This window comes from Carya illinoinensis, chromosome 15 (assembly GCF_018687715.1).
Source record: "Carya illinoinensis cultivar Pawnee chromosome 15, C.illinoinensisPawnee_v1, whole genome shotgun sequence".
NCBI classification, from domain to species: Eukaryota; Viridiplantae; Streptophyta; class Magnoliopsida; order Fagales; family Juglandaceae; genus Carya; species Carya illinoinensis.
In genome coordinates, this window is record NC_056766.1 from 46,606,629 (window position 1) to 46,629,645 (window position 23,017).

Below are 23,017 nucleotides of genomic sequence, written 5' to 3' on the forward strand. Positions count from 1 at the left end.
ATAATTACTAATCGTGAATTTGTAACGTGTCATTCAACGCACATGCATTATTATACAAGTAAGATCATTATCATATATATATATATATATTGACCATTATTTTAGGTGGAGATAAAACGATAAACCACTAACTTCAACTTTTTGCTTTTCCCAATCCCATTTTTTTTTTTGGTCTCTTTTACTATAATTTGCATTTATATATATAGAGACTGCTTCCCCTCAACTCTCTATATATACTGCCACAAACTCTACTCCAGACCTTCCCCATTATACCAACACAACAGTTTCTAATTTTCTCAGCCTCACAAATATCCCTTCCTTGAGTTCTTCTTTCCTTTAGCGAGCCACCTTGGTGGGTGTTTTGAACATATATGTACTGATTATAATGACATCTCTGGATTTAGTTAAGATGGTCACTGCGAATTTTCTTGGTGTAGTTGTACTATTGGAGATGATAGTGAGCGGTTTTGGATTTAGAGCAAACAGTATGAGTATGAATTATTATATGATGAGTTGCCCATTCGCTGAACCAATTGTGAAGAATACTGTCATGAGAGCTTTGCAAGCCGACCCTACCCTGGCAGCCGCCCTTCTTAGAATGCATTTCCACGACTGCTTCATAGAGGTTCTCTCTCTTTCTCTATCTCTCTCTCTCTTGACATATTTTGCCTTGGGAAAAATTCTTATTTTACTTTAGCTGGGATGAAGTATTTCGTTACATGATGAGCTTGTTGATGAACTGAACAAATAATGACTTTTATCAAGTAGGGATGTGATGGGTCGATTCTCATTGATTCGACAAAGGATAACAAAGCAGAGAAGGACTCCCCTGCAAATTTGAGCTTGCGGGGATATGAAGTTATTGATGATGCAAAAGAGGAGCTTGAGGAACGATGCCCGGGCGTAGTCTCATGCGCTGACATTCTTGCAATGGCTGCCAGAGATGCAGTTTTCTGGGTACGTAATACCAAATGTTCAGAACGAATCAGCTTCAATTCCTTCTCTCACATACATTCTTTTTTCCTTAAAATATTTATTTATTTATTATTATTGCACATAACTGCAGGCTGGGGGTCCAGTATATGACATACCAAAGGGAAGAAAGGACGGTAGGAGGTCTAAAATAGAAGACACGATCAATCTTCCCCCACCCTTCTTCAATGCCTCTCAACTCATTAAGATGTTCGGGCAGCATGGTTTTAGCGTCCAAGAAGTGGTGGCTCTTTCGGGTACGTATAATATGTAACAAGTTTGGGATTAATGCTTGTTTAGGAATAATATAACATATATGCAAGTCACAAATATCTTGTTCCTCAAGCCAAAATTATTGAAATGATTGTTTAGGAGTCAATGTCACAATTATGTTTTCTTGTTACTCTGGCCAACATGATCATTAAACTGTTACTGAATAATATTGGTGTCGGTGATCTTAATTTGGAATTGCATGCAGGGGCACATACACTAGGAGTTGCAAGATGCTCATCATTCAAATTCAGACTGAGTGCTGCGGATCCAAATTTAGACTCAGATTTTGCAAATACATTGTCCAAAACATGCAGTGCTGGCGATAATGCAGAGCAACCCTTTGATTCGACGAGGAACAATTTCGATAATTTCTACTTCAATGCATTGCAAAGGAAAGCCGGGGTGCTTGTTTCAGATCAAACATTGTATGCGACAACTACAACAAGAGGCATCGTCAATGCCTATGCGATGAACCAAGCCATGTTCTTCTTTGATTTCCAACAGGCAATGCTCAAAATGAGTACACTTGATGTTAAAGAAGGATCAAAAGGCGAAGTACGAGAATCTTGCCGTAAAATTAACTGATATATATATATATATATATATGAACATCCAAGTAAATCAAGCATTTGAGCTATTTATTGTATTTAATAAATGAAGATATAAAACCACATGTGTGTGTGTGTGTGTGTGTGTGTTTAGGGAATAATAATTAATGGTCTTTGGTGCAATATCAATGTACGTGTTCCTGTAGATTGTTCCTATGCTGCTCATCTCTTTGGGTCTCATGTTTGAAACTGGAGTTCATTTTGTACCACTTCATGTGCAAAAGATGTAAAATCTAGTGAATGAAGGAGTGGTCTTTTTTGGTTTATACATATATATATATATATATATATATATATGTATGTATATATATATATAAGTATTTTACTAACCGGAAAATATTACATGTATATATCCCTACTGTATGTTCTCGTTGACCATCACGAGTTGCTTACAGAACATTTATTGAAAAACAAAACTTTTAAGTTTTGAAAGAAGTGATAAATTCTTGTAAGTCAATTTTATTATATAATTTAAAGTTAAGACTAAAAACTTCCTTATAAAACTTAGTGAGATGATCTTGTTTGGTTGCAAGATTTAGTTAACATCAATTCAGTTTAGTGTAATTTTAAATTAACATTCAAACACTTAACTCTCAAATTATTAAACCCATTTCAACTCAAAACCTCTTTATAAGCGGGACTCACAACCTTTTTTAACTTAACACATATTTATACGTGGGACCTATAACATTTTTCAATTTTTCATAAATAGTATTAAACTCATCTTAATATCTAAAAATATCTAAACTCATTTTAGATGGGTTCCACATAACTCACTCTATCTACTCAACTTACTATTATTCATAAAGAAGTACTCAACTTAGCTTAACTCAGCTCAATATCCAAATTTAGCCATAATGATATTCATGAAATGTCAAATGATAAGATATAAAGATAATATAAAGATCACGCTTCTTTGGTTTAAGCTTAAGGTTAGGTTTGGATAGTGAGTTGAAATAAAAGTTGAATAAAATATTGTTAAAATATTATTTTTTAATATTATTATTTTTTTAGAATTTGAAAAACTTGAAATGTTTATTATATTTTATGTGGAGATTTATGAAAATTGTAATTATGAGATAAGATGAATTGAGAGTGTTTATTAATCTAAAATTACATCCGCACATAAATATATAGATGCTGATCATTCAATATTAAGTTTTGCTAAGTGCAAAATGCACTTGTTGTGTGATCTATTATAGTTAAAATGCTAAAACTTTTGCATTATTGTATAACTCTCACTTTAGTAGTGCATTGCATACGCAATAAAATAGGTTTACAAATAAGTTTATCTCTTTTTTAACATTTAACACAAATATATATATTTATATATAAGTTTTATTTATAAGCCATTATCCACACTTAATAAAATATTTATATAACATAATAATTTCATTTGTAATAGAAATTTAATCTGAATTTTATAAATCAAATCTTACTATTCAAGTAATAGGTGGTGCTACATGCCCTGATTATCATTTCCAAAAGGTGTACCAATCTATTTAATTTATTTTTTTAAATCATTGTATGTGTATTTTAAAAAAATACTAAAAAATAAACACACACAAATGCTTTAAAAATATATTGATAGGTACACTTTCTCAGTGTACTAAGCATTTTCCTAAAGTGATATAAACGGCGTGGTCTACATATCACTTATTTATAAATTTTTTTTAAAAGATAAGATGATATAAAATGAAATATCTCAACATTCAAATGAAACCTAAGCTCTAAGGTGTTGTTTAAGAATAGAGATGGTTTCATCTCAACCCATCTTATTTTCTTCTCAAACATTATTTAAATATATATAAACAATATTTAATTTTAAATATTTAATTTTTTAAATCTAATTACTACCTAATCGGTACAATTTTCTCAAACTTCCAAATAAAATATAAAAAATAATTCAACATTTTTAAATTTAAAAAAAAAATATTAAAAAATTTTATTCTAAGAATATTTTTATTTAACATTTTACCTGAAATTTCTTAAAATTTCTTAAAAATTGTAATTAATATTTCACTATTATTTATTAATTATTGTACTTTTATTTATAAATTTTTTATCCATCTCATTTCTCGAGCCATCATGGTATTTGTGAAGTAGGCGTAGGCTGATCTAAATTTAAGGCCCAAACCCAAAAAGAGTTTAATCCAACCTTTCGAAAACACACTTCCTGCCATTCGAAGCAAACTATCTGTCACTGATAATCTCCCTCGGTCACAGATCTAATTTTCTCCAGGAAGTGTGAGAAAAACTAGTATGCAATAATGGATAAGATGAACCAGGCATTTGAGAAGATGAAGATGCTAGTGGGAATGGAGGTGGAAGACGAACACGAAGCTGCAGCGCTAGAAGAGAACAGCTCCTTATCCTTCATGGACGACTTCAATCGCAACTGCACCCTGTCTACAAAACAGGTTCTAGATTTCTCTTCATTCTTTCTTTTTTGCCTCTGTTTGGTTGCTCAGACAAACAAGGAAAAGGATTAAGCAAATTAAAAGTTAAAAATTTTGATCTGCACCAACCACTTAAGTCAAATACTTGCATTACGCTCTCAGTTAAATTTGATTGCTTGATTTATAAGCTTTACCGTAACCTCGATTCTACTTTCTTTGTTTCTGTGGCCATTGTTTCGGACTGTGCTTGAAGCTAAATCACGAAACGTCAAACTACTCTGAAGAGTATGTGAAACTGTGTATTGTCATGGGAGAGTTAATTTTGTCGATACGCTAATACGTGAAATTAATGATGAATGTCTTTTCATTCAGATCAATCGCTGTGAAAATTGCAAACCGTTAGTGAAATAAATTAAATTGCTTATTGTTTGGTAATTGACAAAAGTACGCGGTCAGAGGATTCGAGTTTAGCCTCGAGAAAGAACATGCATAGTAACTTGTCCGCATCGTAATACTAAAACTAAACAGATCGATTGTTAAGAACGTATCATAAAAATGTAAAGTTGATCTATCACAAGGGAACAGAAGCATTGGACTTTACGGATGCATAATTGATTAGTAGTCTTGAATAGGTTCGCGAAGGCGGAATTGCAAAAGTTCTCCTTCAGGGAAAATATAGGCTTAAGTTTGTGATTTTCGATCTGAGCTAGTTGGTCAATTTATGCCAATTGGTTACATAGGCATTTTTTCAGTTTCCATTATCTTGGAATTTTTTTTAGTGAATTGGTATATCTTGCCAGAGCTACAGTTTCACTTAGTATCCAGTAAGTTTTATTTTGAAATTATTCCATGTCTTGCTGATTGACGTTTGAAGATATTCTATCCTTTGAAAAGATCCTTTTAACTCATTGGTTTCTCACTCTTTTTGATTAAACAGAGGTTTAATGGTTTCGCCATATGCTTCGTTGCCGGTTTGACTTGTACACTCTTGGTAAGTTGCGACCATGAAATAATCTTATTCTTCTTCTTCTTCTTCTCTAACATATATAAGCATATACAACTAAAGACAGAGAGTTATAACTAACAAGAGACGGAATTGGATTTCATATTACCATATAATTTGAATTCTGATTTCCTTTCTGGACTAGTAATGTAGTGAATGGAGAACTTATATTGGCTGATTACTGTGTCTTTGAAAATTATCTTGTTAGATGCTTTTGGTTTAATAAGTCAGCTTTAAATGGTAGCTTGCGATCATCCCTCTTGCCTCATTTCTGAAACATGTCACAGTTTATTCCTAATACTCAATTTAGCACTTAAAAAAGGTTTCTTACCTTGGTTTGCCTTTTTATGAGGTGAAGAATCAAGAGCAATGAGTACAACCTTACAGAATTGGGCCTTTCTCAGCAAAAAAGTAGAGAAGGCAAGGGCTGCAGCATCTCAAGAGATCATTGCTTTTTCGCTAGACTTAGTTTCATGCTTTTACCTAATTTGATTCTCCATGGACCATGACAGACTTCTGGAAGTCTTTAGACACATTATGTGTCGGGATAGTTTTTCTTGTTTTCATAATATATTCCATGACATGAAAGTCAGTCTCACAATTAGAACAAGCCCATTGCTTTACAACTAGCTGATCTTAATAAGCACTTTTAAACTAGTTCTCAGTATCAAGGATTTCACCAACCGTCTCTCTCTCTCTCTCTCTCTCTCTCTCTCTCTCTCTCTCATAAGTAAGGGTTCTTCTATTGCTCATTGTCTTGCTTTTCACTCAACTGAACTGAACTAAGCCTTTATCTTGATTGGCAATTGCCTTTATCTTGAACATCCTACTCTGCAAGTGGTTGGGAATTTTTTACTGTACCAGAACTTGCTTTCTGCCCAAATCTATGGTCAATATGCCATTTCTTGCTCGTGGTTTTAAATGTTACTCTAGTGCTTGATTTCAAGGGCTAGGCTGCCTTGCCAGCCCTTGTTCGTATCTCCTACCTTATGCTTTAAATATGCTCAGCAGTGTTACCTTATATTCAGAGATTGTAGTACAATTCAATGAAGCTTGATTAACATATTATAAGGATGCTACTCATTGCTTTAAGCTTTCCATGCTTCAATTAGCTTAATGAACAAAAGCTCTTCCACTTAGTGCTGAGAGATGTGTCCAAGTCAGAATTCCATAAATCATGTTCACCTTAATCTTGTTATTTTTTTCAAATAGATTCATGATCACCTTCACTTTATTGGATTAGAAAATCTCATTGACAAAGTTAGTAGCACGATATTCCTCAAGTGTTATTCAATATTGTATATTTCACTCCATATATGTTTTGAACGAGGGAGATGCTGAAACATTGAGAATGTAGAACTCAAATTTGGAAAAAAAATGCTGTTCTATGAATTTTCTGGCAACTTGGAGTTATATTTTTCCAAGTAATCTCGGTATTTTCAGGAGCTTAGACAGAGTTAAGGGAGCTTAAATGTGTAATCCATGTATTAGTGAACTAATCACAAATTAATGTACTTCATTATGAAACTGCTATGGCTTTGTGGAAGGACTTCTTCAGTTGGGTGGGTTTGACTTTGGCAATGCCCATGCCCAAAAGAATAATGGAGCTGTCTGGTGCTTGGAGAGGGTGAAGTGGAAATCCACAAATTACAGCAGTGTGGGAGATGGTCCCAACTTGCCTCATATGATGAATTTGGTGCCAGAGGAATGATAGAAATTTAAAATCAGTGAACAAATGTTGGAGGAACTCAAAACTTTCTTCTTCTAGATGGGCGTTTCTCTTGTATATATACTGTGTACTTGGGTTGCGCCTTTTGCAATTTTCAAAGAAATTTATTTCTTGCAAAAGAAGGAACTAATATGTAGCATTTCCTCTTCTTGGCCTTCAAAACTAGATAGCACTAATGTGCACACTTTTTTCCTTTTCATGTGACAGTCAATGCTGGTTTTCTTCAATCCCATCAAGTTTGGATTGACTTTCACGCTTGGCAATCTTCTTTCGATTGGAAGGTTTGTGTATGGATATGTATGTTGATTTTCCATTTTGCTGTTCTCTAATTAAATAATTATATGGTCATGTTGTAAGTGTTTCTTCTGTTATTTTGTGCCTGTATGAGGTGGTCAAAAGCTAATCATAGCTTCTGATTTTCATCAAGGTAACAAATGATGTATTTTGAGGTTATATACCTTGAAATGGTTGTCTACACAAATGGTAAAGATGAGGAAGGAGAAGGGAAACGCTATTGGTCATCTTATGCGGTCTTAAATTTAGGTTTCTTTTGTTGTTGTCATATCATTCGTGGTTTAAAAATAATTTAAAGAAAACTACGATGCATTCTTTTTGCAATGCATAGATCTGTGAGAGCCTTTGTTGGTTGCAGTTTTTCTTAGTCTGTTTCACAAATTTGGCCATTATTCTTTAAAGGATGGATTTTTCTTTTGTCATTTTTGTTAGCAATCTTATTAAGAGATGGATTTTGGCATTTTCTCTATGCTATTTTGTATGCTTCCGATGTTCAGATTGAGTCTTTTGTTTGGCAGCACAGGATTTCTCATAGGCCCTAAGAGGCAAGTGGCAATGATGCTTGACCCTGTTCGTATTTATGCAACAGCCATATACCTTGCAAGTATGATCATCGCCTTGTTTTGTGCTCTCTATGTAAGTTGCATAGTGGCCCTTTGTATGTTTTGTGAACACCACCCCCCCACCCCCCCACCCCCCCTCCTTCCCTCCTCTCCTGCTCCCTAGTTTTCTTTTATTCCTGTTATTATAAACCATGCAATAATTTAAAACTCATTCTAAGTTTTTCTTTTTTGTGTTGGAGCAGGTTCACAACAGATTGTTGACACTTCTGGCAATTATTTTAGAGTTTGGTGCACTAATATGGTATGTCAAGTTAGGACGTACTTTCTAAGTATGCCTGTCTTCTACATAAGTTAGAAGTTGAGATGACATACATTCCACCGGGCATATTATATGGCCGAAAATTTACTTGGCAAAATTGTGTCACAAACAAAACCAAATGAAAATTAGAACTCAAGACAAGAATCGGGTCAATTTCTTAACCATGAAATGCTTTCTTGTTTTTTGTATCTTTTAATTATGAAGTTCCAAGTGGTGATATCTATACTATCAAACATTGCACTACTTATTTGAAACCGCCTCACATTTTAAATTTTCCTGTAATACATTCATCTCATAATTAGAAAAAATTTCCCTCTACCTTTAGAGGGGGTCTAATTGCTTTGTATCTTCGTTTTTCAGCATAATAGTTTTACACCTGAGTCTTGTGCTTGGTGGCATGTCGATATAAACTGGTGTTATAATTGATTTTTTCTGGAGAATGAGTGAAAGTTTTTACTATATTGACCAATTAACAAAAAAGTTTTAATATACTGAAGTTGTATGTTTTTCTCTTTGCTCACAACATTTGATTGCATGGTTTCCAACAAACTAGTGATTTCCGTTTTGGCTGAAACCTATGATGAGTTTCTAGCTTCCAAAGGTAAATTTATACAAAATGTAAATGCTTACTAAAAGAAAAGGTAGTTTTAGGATCTGTTTGGGAACATAACTGATCTTAGGTATTCTCAAATATTTCATTTCTAAATATCATTCAAACACGCAACACTTTCCAATTTCAAATCTTGTACTTTTTATTTATTTATTTTTTATTATCTAATTTACCTAATCATTACAACTGTCCCAAATTTCCAAACAAAACACAAAAGCCAATACAACTTTTTCAAGTTTCAAAACAAAAATAATGTTAAAAAATTATATTCAAACATTTTTTTAATTTTATAATATTTTTATTCATTTTTTTTTTCTCTCATTTCTCTAAATCTAATAAAATATCTTAACTCAAATGATTTCACTACTATTCACAGATATTCTAAGACATTCTAGTATCCAAACGAGCCCTAATCAGTCTGATTTGAGTTATGCCTTGATTATATTTTCTGGTTCTAATATAGAAGTGGAAAGTTATTTTATTTTCTAGATACTTCATTTTTACAGATATGCAACTTCTCTGTCCATCCGTCACTGGTGCAGATTTATTGATTTAATTTTCCGTTTCTTGGTCTGTGACTGATGACAGGTATAGCTTGAGCTACATCCCTTTTGCGAGGTCCATGGTTTCAAAGGTCATGGTTTCCTGTTTTGATACTGATTTTTAGAGCGATACACACCATATATAAGAGACCATGATGTATCCATTCAAGAACTTCTTAACATGATCACCCTATGTGTCACTTTTGCGAGCTGATGCACACAGGGAGTCTAGTCCACTCTGAACGCAGCAGAACTGCCGAATTGAGATTTGTGTATGCTGGACTGAGATTGTGATAAACTTTACCTAATTTCCTTATGGTAATTCTATTTCTTGATATCTGTGTTATGAGAAGAAACTTGACACGCCAATGTTAATAGAAATTGAGCTGTTATTGAAAATATGTAGTCTTATCACCTAGGCCGTTGAACTCCATTGAAACCAACTCAGCTGTTGTCTTGACAAGGTACATTTGCTGAAATTGTGATGATGGTTAATGGAGATGTATATTACCTGTACTTATCAGCTTCAATGTCTTCCATTCGTTTCTCTTCCCTTTGTGAGATCGAAGTCTTTCACCTCCCATGCATTTAAATTCTAGTGATCGCAACCATTGGTTGTGCTGGTTTTCAAGTAATTAATATTATGCATCTCCGGTTGCTTGTTACTAAACCAGCTTTAAACTGTGGAAGAAATGTTTATTTGTAGTAGGGCTGGATGTCAATTGCCATTAAAATACAGCCAGAAACCACAACCTATAGGTGTACATATTTTGGTCGAATGCATAGTATAGCAAGTTTGGCTGGGACCAGACTTTTGTGGCATTACCATGAATGGTATCATCCAGTCAAACATCAGTGAACCTATGCATGCGGAATTCTAGAATCCTGATTGGAAGCAAAAATGATCATGTGTAAAACATTTATGTTTGTGAGATGGTATGAATTTATAGACCACTTGCTTTTCTTTGTAAGATAATATGAGGGACAGAAATATAGGAAAACTGCCTCGATCTTTAAAGTAGGTTTAAATTTAGGTTGCATTGTCTAGGCTCATGAAAGCATTTTCTTTCTTTCTACTTGTATGAAAAGCAGATCGAGCAATAGTTGGATTAAATGAGAATCCAAGTCCAAAAGCAAATAATAATTATAATATCATTGTGAGCAACAAATTAATGAAAGGAAATCAAGATGAGCCAGCTAGCTAGCCAGCAAATCCACACGATCGCCACCATTAATTTGTTAATTGGATAAAGAAATATATATATATATATAGGAATGATCAATCGCATGCAGTGTGGCCTTTTTATAATTAATTCAAGGATCATGGCCGGATGCATCAATTAGTACTGCCTATGATTATCATAGTTAGACCTGCGATTCCAAGTTTAACCTCCTAATCTTTCGACTTATATATATACATATTAATTCTTCCCTCGAAGATTGCTACTGATCTAATCTTTTGCACATGTCCCCCACATGTAATTACTCACTTAATTATTCTTTGGCTTTACGTTTCAAAGTTCTCAACGAGACTTGCATGTCAAGGTAAATCAGATATATTATATTTATACTGAGTAAGTAGTACAAACTAAACACATGACTATCATATATTTTTTCTCGAGCTGTGGAGGTAAATCAGAGAGAGAACGAGACTAGGACTGTTCAACCCGGTTAGATTTTTTTTCTCGGCCTGATCCAAAATCGGGATAACTAGATTCCGGCCCAAAACAAACCCAGGCCAATACCTGTCCTTCAAAATCCGGGCACATCCCAATCCGAGATTTAAAACCTGGAATCCGGATTTTCTTTTTTTTTTTTTTTTCAAAAACCCAACCCTTTGTCAAAACGAGGCCGTTTTGGTACTGGGGTTAGAGCGCCCCGCAGTCTCCCGAGTTCCCCCCCCCCCCCCTTTCTCTCTCTACGCGCAGATTCCTGAAGTCCTAGCCTTTCTCCCTCGGTGACCCCGTGGCCCCATCATTGTCGTCGCCGACTCCCCGTCGTCGACTCCCCGTCGTCCTCAGAAACCATCTTCTCTCTGCCGATCGAAGCTCAGTTCCTCGTGGCCGTCGTCTTCCACTTTTTCAAGGTTAGTTTTTCTCCATTTCACACACACGCGCACACTCTCTCTCTCTCTCTCTCTCTGTATTGGTGCTATTATTTCGATTTGGGTTGTGTTTGGAATGGGTTCTTGTATTTATGTTGCTGAGTTGAAATCAAACCAAGGCTTGTTTGGTGGTTTCATTCGTTGGTGTGGACCTGATGATGATGATCTGGTTTTGAAGCCTGGTTCTCCAGTCATTTAGATTTGTCTTTTATTTTGAGTCAAGTCTAGCAATTGCATTGCTGGATTTTCTTGTTTCTTTTTGCCGTGAAAATGGTTTTCATTTTCCTGTTTCGTTTTTTATTTATTTGCTGTTTGGAAACCTGCTGTTTGGGTGTTTATGATATGGTAGATGGAATTATTGGCATGTCTGCTTGGTTGTAGTTGATCGGTTATAAAAGCCTCTACTGGCTTTCATTCCCTTGTTTTCTTTGTTGTGTTGTGTTCTGCAAAAGGGCTGGCATTTGCAAGAATGAAAGGTAAAAAGCATAGATTGAAAGCATACACAGGCAGATACCAGTAGATATTCCGCAATAAGTGGTCCTTTTGGAGGGAGAAAAAAAAAAAAAAGCAATAAAAGGAGGGAGAGGGAGAGGGAGAGGTGAAAGGCAGAAGATTGAAAACGGTGAAAAGGTTTTCTTTTTAATGTTTTTGGCCATTGCCAGCCCACCATTGATGCTTTTTTAGTGTATCAATGCTAGTGCTGTCCAATGAGACCTGATAAAATGCGTCTATTTTTATTTATTACTATTACTGTCATTACCAGCTTTGAGCTCCCTTGTTGGTTGTGTTTTATTTGAAACACAAATGGCTCAAGGACAACAGGACATATTGCTATAAGAATTTAACTCTGTTCGATGTTAGAGTACATGTGGCTATATATGTTTGGTTTGTGCTGTTTTTTCCCCCATAAAATTTAAAGAAACATACAAACAGATTATATTATTGCTGTGCATATGCTATGATTATATTATTGCTCAAGAACAGAATGTCCTTGAAGAGCTATCTACTGTTTAATTTGCTCAAGGTTGTTGGATGCATTACACATCTAATTATTACAGCTGCAGTTTTTTGTTTTTTTTTTTTTTTGGGGGGGGGGGGGGGTGTTGTTTAATTATTACATATGCTAAGGTTGTTTTGGAATGATAGTAAGATCAGCATGATAATTATTACATATGCAACTATTTGTGATTATTCTTTGTCATAATATATGGTGGCGGTCAATTTGTCATGCTTGTATTTTAATTTCTTGCTTTTCTTTGGTTTTGTTGTAACTTTAACATATGGAAGAAGATTCTGTGAGTTGTAATGTTGGTAGAACTCAAGGGGTTGACGACTCCTCTTCTATTCCATTGGATGTAGAGGAGCTTGGGAGTCTTCCAACTCCTTCATCCACACATACACAACACTCTACCCGCTCCATCCCACCTTTACCCAAGAAATCCAAAAAACCACCTAGCAACCAATTTGAGGTTTGGGAGCATTTTACTAAAGTGCAACCTATTGACCACGATAACCCAAAAGCTCAGTGCAATTATTATGCTAAGCTATATAGTTGCCACTACAAGAATGTCACTTCATCTATGATACATCACCTCCAGAATGCATGTGAAACTTCCCCTCTTAGAGTTAAAGGAGTTGTAAAAAGTCAATCATCTAGTTTTAAGAGGGATGTGGAGGGAAGAGTGTGTAACCCACAAGGTCTAGTGAAATATGATGCAGAAAAACTTAGGGTGTCAACTGCTAAGTTTTTTATTAGGTCTGAATTGCCTTTTAGGCTTATGCAGCATGATGAGTTTATTAAATTTGTGGCTGATTTAGAGTCTCGATTTACTTTGCCATCTCACTTTAAAAAGGGATTGTTTTAAGCTGTATACCGAAGAGAAAATACAGCTAAAGAAATTGTTGGATGGTCAAAGAATTTGTCTTACCACCGATATCTGGACGTCGGTGCAAAATATGAACTACATGTGCATTACTGCACGTTTTATTGATTGCAATTGGAGATTGCGTAAAAATATACTTGAGTTTTGCCAAATTGCTGACCATAGGGGTGAAACTATTGAGAGGGTATTAGACTTGGGATTGCATGAATGAGGTGTTGATAAAATTTTGACCATCAAAGTTGATAATGCCTCCTCAAATGATGTTGCTTGCCTTTTCCTTGTAGGTAATTTGAGGTCATGGTGGGCTGGCAGAGACACATACAATTTGTACTTCATCGCTTTGGGAAAAGAGTGGAATATAATTACAATGCATCTGCCAACTTTTCCTTGGTTCGCTTGGAATCCTCCACTTTTACAAGTTAGTCTCCAATTTTCTTGGTCGAAACAAGCTTTGAGTACTTGCATGTAACCAGTTTTTTTTTTTAGAGAAGTAAAAGATTGTATGTAACCAGTTTTATAAATGAAAAATGTATATATAGCATCTTTCTTTACCTTGTTGCATTTGCTATTCACAACCAAGTTATTTATTTGAAATGCTGTTGTTGTCATCGTCATCTTCTGTTGAGATAACATCTATGTCGATGTTTTTCAGTATTTTGTGTCCAATAGAAATGCAAATTTGAAGATAAAGAAACACTTGTTGCTTTTGCAGGTGAGTTACCTTATTTGCAGAGACCATGGAGACCACCTTCTGCAAACATCTCAAGGCCTTTGTATCAATTTTTTCAACAATTGGTACTGCTACCTTCCATTTTTTGTTTTTTGAAATGAATTTCTTCTGCTTATAATTTTTTTTCCTGATTCTGGAGAATATTCCTTTTTTGTTCCTCACTTGTCCTCAGTTTAGCAAAGTTCTTGACTTATATCCCATGTAGCATAGATGCTTTAAAAAGAAAAGCTGTGCTGCATTTTTTTATTGGCTGGGTGTCTAAAACAAAATCCTGACAAATCCGGAGAGTACACAGGTGCTCGGCAAAGAGCTTCCCACAAGTGCACCTCGACTGATTTAATGGGAAATTCCTTCAGTCTAATAGCCCTTAGAAATTGTTTGCTCCCAAAGGTTCGAACCTTAGACCTGGAGGGAGCATACCACCAAGACCAAGGTTGTTACCACTTGAGCCAACCCATGGGGTTTAAAAGTCTTGCTGCATTTTATACATGACACACCTGGAAAATGGAAATATATCAAAAACTATATGTAGGTATCCATAATTCTGAAGTTGGTCTCATCATGTAATAGATGCCGTGGACTAACACTTTTATAATCTTTTTATTTGAAAAAAATTGTTAATATGAAGAAATTAGAATGAAGGGGAAGAGCATGTGTGCATGATTTGAAGCTTGAGTTTCATAGTAGATTATAATCAGGGTATTTGTTTTTAATCATCTATGTTTGGGTTTGTACATATTGTTTATTGGCAAAGTTTTTTTTTTTTTTTTTTTCTCATAAGTTTATTGGCAAAGTTTTCTTTTGCTTATAGCATTTTACTGCTCCAGGGAATTTCTAGTTCTAGGAAGTTACTAGCAGATTTGTCTGAAGAATCAGCCATCCCATCTCCATTGACTCCTGTGTTGGCATTAAATAGTGGAAAAAGTGATGACCAGAACCAGAAAGCAGTCTCTAAACCTTCTAAGGTTCAAGCTGTCTTAAAGGGCATTAAACAGGTATGTGATTATTGAAATGTTTTTTTTAATTAGCTAGTCATTCAGCGAAAAAGAAAAAGGGAAAGAAAGAAAGAAAAAGAATCAGCTGGTCTTATCTAATAAGAATATTAGTGGGGCATGTAAACATTATCTTTGTTTTTTATTCATGTGTTGCATATAGCCATTTAGATTATTATATTTAAAATCCCAGATTAATATGAAAGAGAGATTATTATATTATTATAGACCCATGAAAGTAGCATTATTATATTATTATATTATATTAGTTGACAGGGAAGCAATATTTAGCATGGAAGGTATAGACCCATGACCTTGGGCCTCATTATTATTATTAATATCTGTCTTCTGAAATTTGTAATATTGTACTTCTTTTATTTCAAAGGATTCTGAATATGATATGCTCTTCCATTTAAACAAGGGAAACAACGAGGAGTAAAGAATTGGGACTAAAAATATGGAAGTGGAAGTGAAACCTGTTGATATTTTCTTATAGTCAGCTGCTAATTTTCCTTTGGAACTTATTTTCAGATCAATTTCCAAACTTAAGTTGCTCGAAAAGCATTGTGTACATGTATAAACGTGGTAGATGGTGGTGTTGGTGTATTTTCGACATGGAAAATACTTTAGCCACAAAATAATTACACAAAAATAAACCTACAAACTAATGTAGCTTGATGTAGTACATTAGATTGTAAAGTTACTTTTATTATAAAGTAGATCTAATGGATTCCATGAAGCCACATCAGTTTGTTCGACATTGCATATAAAGGATGTCTTGTAACGGAACATTAAAAATGCTTATTCTGTTTCACCTTAATGACATCTATATGAGTTATGTACTTAAACTGCTTACTTATCAAAAAAGAAGTTATATGCTTAACTGCCATCCATACTTTGTTTGCCCCTTGGTGAAATGCTGCTTTCAGAGTCCAAAGAAGGTCAACTTGGTTGCTGCTTTAGTTCGTGGCATGCGAGTTGAAGATGCATTGTTGCAGTTGCAAGTGACAGTAAAGCGAGCTGCAAAAACTGTATATCAAGTAATACAAGCACCCTACACTTACTTAATGTTTGATGATGGTGTGTTCAGAATGCCATGGAAGGAGGGACTTCATTCCTTTTAGCTGTAGATTTAGACTATGTTATAAGTATCTATTTTCTGCAGGTTATTCACTCAGCCCGAGCAAATGCAACACATAACTATGGACTGGATCCAGATCGTCTCCTCGTTGGTAAATGATGCAAGTTAAGTTGCCTTTTTCCTTTAATTTCAGTCTTTCTTATCCTGCATTCTCTCACGCAGCTGAGTCATTTGTTGGGAAAGGATTATTTAAAAAGAGGGTTTCCTACCATGCTAAAGGAAAATGTGGAATCAAAGTGAGACCCGAGTGCCGACTGACAGTAGTAGTAAGGGAGATGACTGCTGAAGAGGAGGCTGAGATAGCCAGACTCAGAGTCCACAATTTCCGCAGGCTCACTAAGCGAGAAAGGCGGCTTGTACCTCATAAGCTTATTGAGACGACTCCAATCTGGAATCGCAAGGGCAAAGCTCGTGAACCAAGTGGCATGGCTGCATGAGCCAGCTTCACTCCCATGTTTCAGAATCTTACACACAGTTTTGTAGAAGTGCGGAGAGATCTCTTCCAATGCCTGCATTCTAGTAGAAATCATCTTGTAGAATGGAGGAGCAACCTTGTTTCAGTCTCAAGTAATACTTGCTCTGAAACAGTTCTATTTAATAAATTAGACCAATCTCTTACTTTCTTTTGAGTCTTTTACATCTCATTTTCTAATGGTTTTTACGAGCCGTGCATGCAAATGCAACTCTTGCTGTTTTAAACAAATAATCGGATGCGGATAGACCAGTTAATGGAGTCCATCAAGCTTGGCCAAAATTACAACTGCCTTTCAATTGAAGACCATGATAGCTTTCAGTTAATGGAATTAATGGTACATCTGCTTGAATTGTATACGGTTGTTAATTAAAAAATTGCATAATTCTTTCCTATATACTCATTTTGAAATCGTCTTTTTTCTTTAAACTTCGATTTCTTTCCGTATACGGTTGTTAATTTTATTATTTAAATGATGTGAATGGTATGATTTACACTCCAAATTAAGAATATGATAACTTATTTATTAAATATATATATATTAAGGTTATAATTGGAATTCCTTACTCTTTTTTTCCTCTTAGTATAATTGTAACAGAGAGAGCACAATTAATTGGAATTTGGAAGCACCTGATCCATGGAAATCAGGCAATTCCATGTGGTAATTTATCTTATTTTGGTTAAAAAAATATGGATAATTAGGCCGTAATTAAGAGACTAATTATCCATCGGATTAACACGTGCGTTATACGTGTACAAGATCTCTATATATAATGGTAATAAAAAGCGTGATCAGTTTGGGGTAAATCACTGTAAATCTAACAAAGAAACAGTAGTACTGGGTACAAGAATAGGAAAATGATAGGAGCTTCCTGCTGGGGGATGCTCCTGTTGAGAATATATATATATTTAGTTTTTTTTATTTAATTTTGTGATTAAGGAAGTGTTTTTTTAATGATTATATAATTTTTTTAAAATATTTAAAAATGTTAAAAAAATATATGTAAAAAAAGAAATATATACTTGAAATGCACCGAGTACGGGAGCTCCAAACAGTGGCCGTAGAGCCATGCAAAATGAAAATGCAAACGACGAAGTAGCTAGCTAGATCCCGAGTTATGCATGCATGCATGCATGGTAATATGTAGACCACCTTTTATCTTTTTGTCATGTAAAATTTAGGCTAAAACCGAAAAAATGGGCTTCATGAAATAAAGGTTAAAGGTATATGTATACCTATGAATTAGTGATCAGTTTCGACTAATTCCCTGAAGTTAATCAAGAAACCAATTTAATTCAATTAATACATTATTACTCGCATCAGTCGGATGTACTTTCCATTCCTTGCTGTATCCACGACAATGAATTAATGATCCTGGCTAAAAAGGAGCATGTATGTGTGTGTGTGTGTGTGTGTGTGTATAAGCCCTTTCTCAAGATGACTCCAACCTCTACTTTGCCAAGGGAAAATTAAAAAGAATGTCCGTTGTCACCGAATTATTCCACACAACTATTAATTGTTGATTTATTTAATGTTCTTGCATCTGATATATATAGTTTAACTGATCAAGAAAAGTGAGGTATTAAATTAAAGAAACTACTGAAACAGACTAGGATCGAAGATAGAGAAACAAACTCAAATACTTTCCAAAGCATGATCATGAAGATGATCTACAGCATGAGCACAGCTGATCTTACAATCTTCATATATTAGATCACTAAACTAGCTAGACTACCTAGCTAGCATAAATCAAAACATGTAAGACACGCGCTAGCTAGCTGCCAGCTAAAGAAAATCTTGAATGATGAAAGGAATTTAATAAAGTAGGCTAATTGGAAATGCATGGAAGCCTTAAAAATTACGAATGAAATATGAAATTTTCAGAATGCTTGATCTAGCTAGTGGAGTTTTTCTTTGCAAAGTGGTGTTTGTTGTTATGCATCCACACCTTTAGAACTCTCTTATTGATCCCAGTCTCTTGGCAGAACTGCTGCACAACAGATTCTTCTAGCTTCTGCATTCTCCAACCAGCCTTTCCTGCAAAGCTCAACATCTTTTCCTTCTGCTCTTTCGTAAACTTGGTCCTAAACCTCTTTTTCACCTTATCAGCTGGCCTTGCCACAGGACAGCTCCCATATGCATCTTCCTTCTCATCCGTCGATTCTGAGGGGACCGACCCACTTCTGTAGGAAATTATCATTGTATTTGTAGGGCACCCAATGGATGACCCCAGAACTGCATTGTACTGATCTTCATGATGGGCCCAGTTGGGTGATCTCCTAGCATTGATGTTGAGTATGGTTGGAGTAGTGCGATAACATTGAGAGGAGCATGAGTCAGATTCAATCTCTTTCCTGTGGAAATTTCTGTGGCAGTTGCAGGCTGAGCACTCTAGGGCTTCAACGGTGCCTTCATCTCCATTTGGCATGAACTCTCCACAACCATCAGTTGCATTCCCACCCTTTTCAGCTGCATGGTTCTTGTGGCACTCCTTGTACCTCACCACTTTCTTGTGAGCATGACATAAGTCGTTTCTTGGAAGCGGTATTTCTGCTTGTTGGGTTGAATTATTCATCTCTCTCTCTCTCTCGATCGGAACCTGGCCTTGGGCTAGTATTAGATCCTTTGGGTCCTTGTTAAACTCAGCATTCAGTAATAATCCAAAACGATCGTGGTAAGAAACCTTTATAATTCGCAGAATGAGGGAGGCTGTATAATTTGATACTGTGATTTTCGCAAGGGAGGCAACTGAAGCTCATATATATATATATATATATATATATCAAGTGAGAGAGATCAAAGAGAATACTAGAGAATAAAATCAAGTGAGAGATCGAGGCAGTACATACCGTATACGTACGGAGGATTTACATGAAATGTTACTTTGCTTGCACTATCTATCAGATGACAGATATTAATTAGTCCATAGAAAGATGTCAAAAATCATCCCCATCTATATATGATCTATATGTCGTAATATTTTCACGAGTTAAGTGTTCCCTGTCGGGAAAATTAATATAGAAGATATAAAATATGTGTGTATAAGCTTTGTAAACTAAAGAATAAAATAAAATAATAAGAGTAATTTAGAAAGAGAGAATCCAGTACTGTTAAGACAAGCTGTGATGGACGATTTCCTTACAGTAGATTCTCCGCCTCCAAATCTTAACATAAACCAAGCTTTCTTGACTATATACTCCCAAGCTGATACAACAATTATCGGTTCAAGTTTATATGTCATAATTCTTGATATCGGTGTTGTACTTATGTTGCCACACTATAGTATAAATAGTTTTTTAGTATATTATATCTTTCTCCACTCAAATAAATTAATTAATTTCCAAAGTACTTTATCGTCGCTAACATAGAAATAATTATTATAAATTAAGAATAATAAATAATATTTTTCAAATTAAGAACTTAAAAAATAAAAATAGAAATAAAAAAAATTATTGTTCAAAGATCAATTAAAACTTTGGAGATGGAAAAGCTAACATTGACATGAGTAATCTTTTAAAGCCTCTTTAAATTAAAAAATGCCTAAAATTAAAGGAATGCTAACTTTTACATTTGAGAGAGAGAGAGAGAGAGCACCCCTTACTTTTTGCTGGCCTTTAACTAGCGGCCGGTAAGGGCAAAGGGAGCTGTGGATCAATGACTTGCTTCAAATGTCATCCAAGCAACAAAAATGGAAAGCAATGTATGTCTTGTATATTATAGCTTTAAGGTTGAAATATATTTGTAAATATCTAAAGAGCACAAGTAACAGAGGAATTAAGTGGACCACACCTCGTCAGTAGTAATCCTTCAAATTAATTAAAGCATCATCACTTCCAATATTATTATATAGATAGCGTAAGAAAACTTCAAATTAAAGACCTTTTTCCCAAAGGCGCCTCCACCCAATTTATGTAATGACTTGCATTAATATAAAAACTCCCCCTGATTTGGTCATCCTGTCAACAGCAGGTTGCATTTTTTCCCCTTTAACTAGCTCCCTAGCTAGCTACATGCATAATATTACTGATTAATCTTGTGCATGTGCTAGCTAGGTTTGGTTTTATTGGCCGGCTGGCCTGATTTAAGCTTTGAGCCAGCTTCCAGATCAATTGTTTTTGTTTTTTTTTTCATAAACCCAATTTAGATGCCCGTACGTGTATACATTTTGAACCGGAAATTATTAAGATGAAAAGCCATGCATATATATGCATAAAAATAAATAAATTTAGTAAAGATCTAGTCTTTATCATCATCATTACATATATATAGATAATCATGAGAATGACCTCTAAATGAAAAGTTTTAGTTAATGATCTCGCTTAGTACAATTTGATTGTTCATGACTTCGTTAATTCTAAATCTCCCAGCTCTCACTGTAACTCTCTCCACCACCCCCCAATTAGCTGCACGCAATATTAAGAGATAAAAAAGAAACAAGATAGATCAGGATCAGATGATTAAATATTAATGGATCTAGTACATGACCAACTATTCTCTTGTCTGCTAATGATACAATGAAAATCATGAACAAGAAATCTATTATCTTTATCGTTTTTCTTGCTTTGAAACTTTAATTTTGTGTTTAGAAACATTTAATCATGATACGTACGTACATTTCCTTCAACTTATATAGATCTTTGTTGATATATATGGATTAAAAAGAAGCTGGTAAATGGATTCGAACTTGAAATATTTGACTAATAATATCATGCAGCTAGCTAGACTTATATAAGCCATTCACGTACAGGTAGAGAGGTGTACGTACGCAAGTAGCAGTTAATTACTAGCTTGTAAGATAACATGATAAATTTGAAGAAGGTATACTTGATCTACTGCAGTTACATGAATTTATAATAGTATTTTCTATTCCTTATAAATTAAAGGATAGATCTAAGGTTAATTTGTAGCCTTGATGATTGTTAATTAAGAGCTAGACTTAGGCTAAACAAATTGAGGTTGCATGCATGCTAGCTTTTAGATGTTGCTTAGAAGGAAGGAAACAGACAGAAGTGAGCTTTGAGGTAGCTTAATTCTCTACTTTAATCCCTTCCATTTTGCAATTATCTAATAAGCTAGCTAATGTTGTCAAGGGGTCAAAAAGCCACCCATGACGATCTTAAACAATGTCAAATTGCATGCCCTCTCGCTTAATTTGCTTAAAAACCCTTCGATCATGGGACCCATTTCATTCAAATAACAAGAATATTATTCCTTCAAAACTTGGGACTTTCTATATATCTCTTTTTCCATTTTGCATTCAATTTAGTATCTCAAAAGATCAGTAAAGAGTAGATGACATACAAAATCTTCACTGCCTAGCTAGAATGGGAATTTAGCAGGTTTCAACAGATCTGCAGGTTGTTCGACGATGATTATATTATATATAATTCTGCATGCAAAATGTCATGCTTTACCTTAAAAATTCTCAAAGTCGCGGGAAACAGAAATAAGAAATTTTTTTTATGCAAATAGAGGCCACATTTGTTTGGGATAAGCTCTCGAGGAAAGCACCGTTAAAGCTGACTTCATAAGTTGGGAGTGGAATTGAAGAGTTAGCTAGAGACAAATGCAAATAGAGGCCATTGTTGCAAGAAAGATCGAGAACAACTTTCCCAATCCAGGCTAAATCTAAAATTGATTCGGATCGATCCCACGTTAAAAGTTGCCAACAAAAAGGGGAAAAGAGAACTTCTTTCGAGGACGTCCCTGGAGGATCCCAGCTTAAAAAGTTTTTCTCATACTTCTATCCATGGAATTTTTCGTTTATTTCTTCTTTTTTGAACAATTATATGCATTGCTGAGAGCAAGGCCGGGTTTTGAAATGTGTTAAGATTAGTATGTTCTAGATCAAATCAATTTTGAAATGGAATCAATTGAGATCGGCCTGTTCTACATTTTCAACTTATATGTTGAAAAATTTTCAATTCTAGGCTCCTCTGCGATACAGCAGATCAATCTATTCACCGACGGCAGACAACACAGTCAGTCCCTGAGACACTCTTTGCCTCCACCAGCAGTCTTAAGGCCAGAGGAAAAGAGCCACCAACCCAACCCTTTCCCCCATTCAACCAAGCAAAGCTTATTTCACAAATGTTCCATTTATTTGCTAAGAGCCCTAGTAAAAACTCAACATCCATCATTAGAGCTACCTTGTAGCAACCGAAATCTGTTAAGGCACTACATGCAAACCGTGCAGGCCATGCAACGTCTTCCACAGCAGACTCACCTACGTACAATGCAGGTGCAAAGCACTCAACAAATCATCACATGCAGGACACCATGCAGGACCACTCGACACAGGACCACCTCATGCAGAGCCACTCAAGAACCTCACCTGCATTGCCTGCGCCCAGACTCACCTCCACTAACCATCTGCTATAGC

The 23,017-nt window shown here is 35.1% G+C and overlaps 4 protein-coding genes across 5 annotated transcripts; 3 read left to right on the top strand and 1 right to left on the bottom strand.

Moving 5' to 3' along the window:
* Nucleotides 1–229: 229 nt before the first annotated feature.
* LOC122295671 (peroxidase 47) lies at nt 230–2,098 on the top strand. Its single transcript, XM_043104750.1, has 4 exons — nt 230–625; nt 769–957; nt 1,067–1,229; nt 1,451–2,098. Exons 1-4 carry the CDS (start codon nt 386–388, stop codon nt 1,828–1,830), a joined length of 972 nt encoding a protein of 323 aa, XP_042960684.1. The 5' UTR covers nt 230–385; the 3' UTR covers nt 1,831–2,098.
* A 1,877-nt stretch (nt 2,099–3,975) lies between these two features.
* LOC122296225 (vesicle transport protein SFT2B) lies at nt 3,976–9,828 on the top strand. Of its 2 annotated transcripts, none has more exons than XM_043105765.1 (6): nt 3,976–4,273; nt 5,190–5,243; nt 7,192–7,265; nt 7,797–7,882; nt 8,084–8,142; nt 9,359–9,828. In XM_043105765.1, exons 1-6 carry the CDS (start codon nt 4,124–4,126, stop codon nt 9,362–9,364), a joined length of 429 nt encoding a protein of 142 aa, XP_042961699.1. In that variant the 5' UTR covers nt 3,976–4,123; the 3' UTR covers nt 9,365–9,828. The 2 variants fall into 2 exon arrangements, with proteins under 2 accessions (XP_042961699.1, XP_042961698.1); XM_043105764.1 differs by having other exon boundaries at nt 3,982–4,273; nt 7,797–7,914.
* A 1,384-nt stretch (nt 9,829–11,212) lies between these two features.
* Nucleotides 11,213–16,785, top strand: LOC122296224 (50S ribosomal protein L22, chloroplastic-like). Its single transcript, XM_043105763.1, has 7 exons — nt 11,213–11,398; nt 13,584–13,717; nt 14,012–14,094; nt 14,857–15,024; nt 15,951–16,061; nt 16,187–16,253; nt 16,325–16,785. The coding sequence occupies exons 2-7, from the start codon at nt 13,597–13,599 to the stop codon at nt 16,597–16,599; spliced, it is 825 nt and encodes a 274-aa protein (XP_042961697.1). The 5' UTR covers nt 11,213–11,398; nt 13,584–13,596; the 3' UTR covers nt 16,600–16,785.
* Nucleotides 16,786–18,257: 1,472 nt separating this feature from the next.
* LOC122297701 (zinc-finger homeodomain protein 4-like) lies at nt 18,258–19,301 on the bottom strand. The gene has a single exon (XM_043107841.1). It carries the CDS (start codon nt 19,208–19,210, stop codon nt 18,530–18,532), a length of 681 nt encoding a protein of 226 aa, XP_042963775.1. The 5' UTR covers nt 19,211–19,301; the 3' UTR covers nt 18,258–18,529.
* Between the last annotated feature and the right edge of the window lie 3,716 nt (nt 19,302–23,017).

What these genes read in the sequence shown, in the direction of transcription:
- LOC122295671 (XM_043104750.1), top strand. Translation starts at nt 386, where the DNA reads ATGACATCTCTGGATTTAGTTAAGATGGTCACTGCGAATTTTCTTGGT. An exon ending in CCAGAGATGCAGTTTTCTGG is followed by an intron (nt 958 to 1,066) that starts GTACGTAATACC and finishes ACATAACTGCAG; the next exon opens with GCTGGGGGTCCAGTATATGA. An exon ending in AGAAGTGGTGGCTCTTTCGG is followed by an intron (nt 1,230 to 1,450) that starts GTACGTATAATA and finishes AATTGCATGCAG; the next exon opens with GGGCACATACACTAGGAGTT.
- LOC122296224 (XM_043105763.1), top strand. Translation starts at nt 13,597, where the DNA reads ATGGTGGGCTGGCAGAGACACATACAATTTGTACTTCATCGCTTTGGG. An exon ending in TCTTAAAGGGCATTAAACAG is followed by an intron (nt 15,025 to 15,950) that starts GTATGTGATTAT and finishes TGCTGCTTTCAG; the next exon opens with AGTCCAAAGAAGGTCAACTT. An exon ending in CTGCAAAAACTGTATATCAA is followed by an intron (nt 16,062 to 16,186) that starts GTAATACAAGCA and finishes TATTTTCTGCAG; the next exon opens with GTTATTCACTCAGCCCGAGC.
- LOC122296225 (XM_043105764.1), top strand. Translation starts at nt 4,124, where the DNA reads ATGGATAAGATGAACCAGGCATTTGAGAAGATGAAGATGCTAGTGGGA. An exon ending in GTTTGACTTGTACACTCTTG is followed by an intron (nt 5,244 to 7,191) that starts GTAAGTTGCGAC and finishes TTCATGTGACAG; the next exon opens with TCAATGCTGGTTTTCTTCAA. An exon ending in CCTTGTTTTGTGCTCTCTAT is followed by an intron (nt 7,915 to 8,083) that starts GTAAGTTGCATA and finishes GTGTTGGAGCAG; the next exon opens with GTTCACAACAGATTGTTGAC.
- LOC122297701 (XM_043107841.1), bottom strand. Translation starts at nt 19,210, where the DNA reads ATGAATAATTCAACCCAACAAGCAGAAATACCGCTTCCAAGAAACGAC.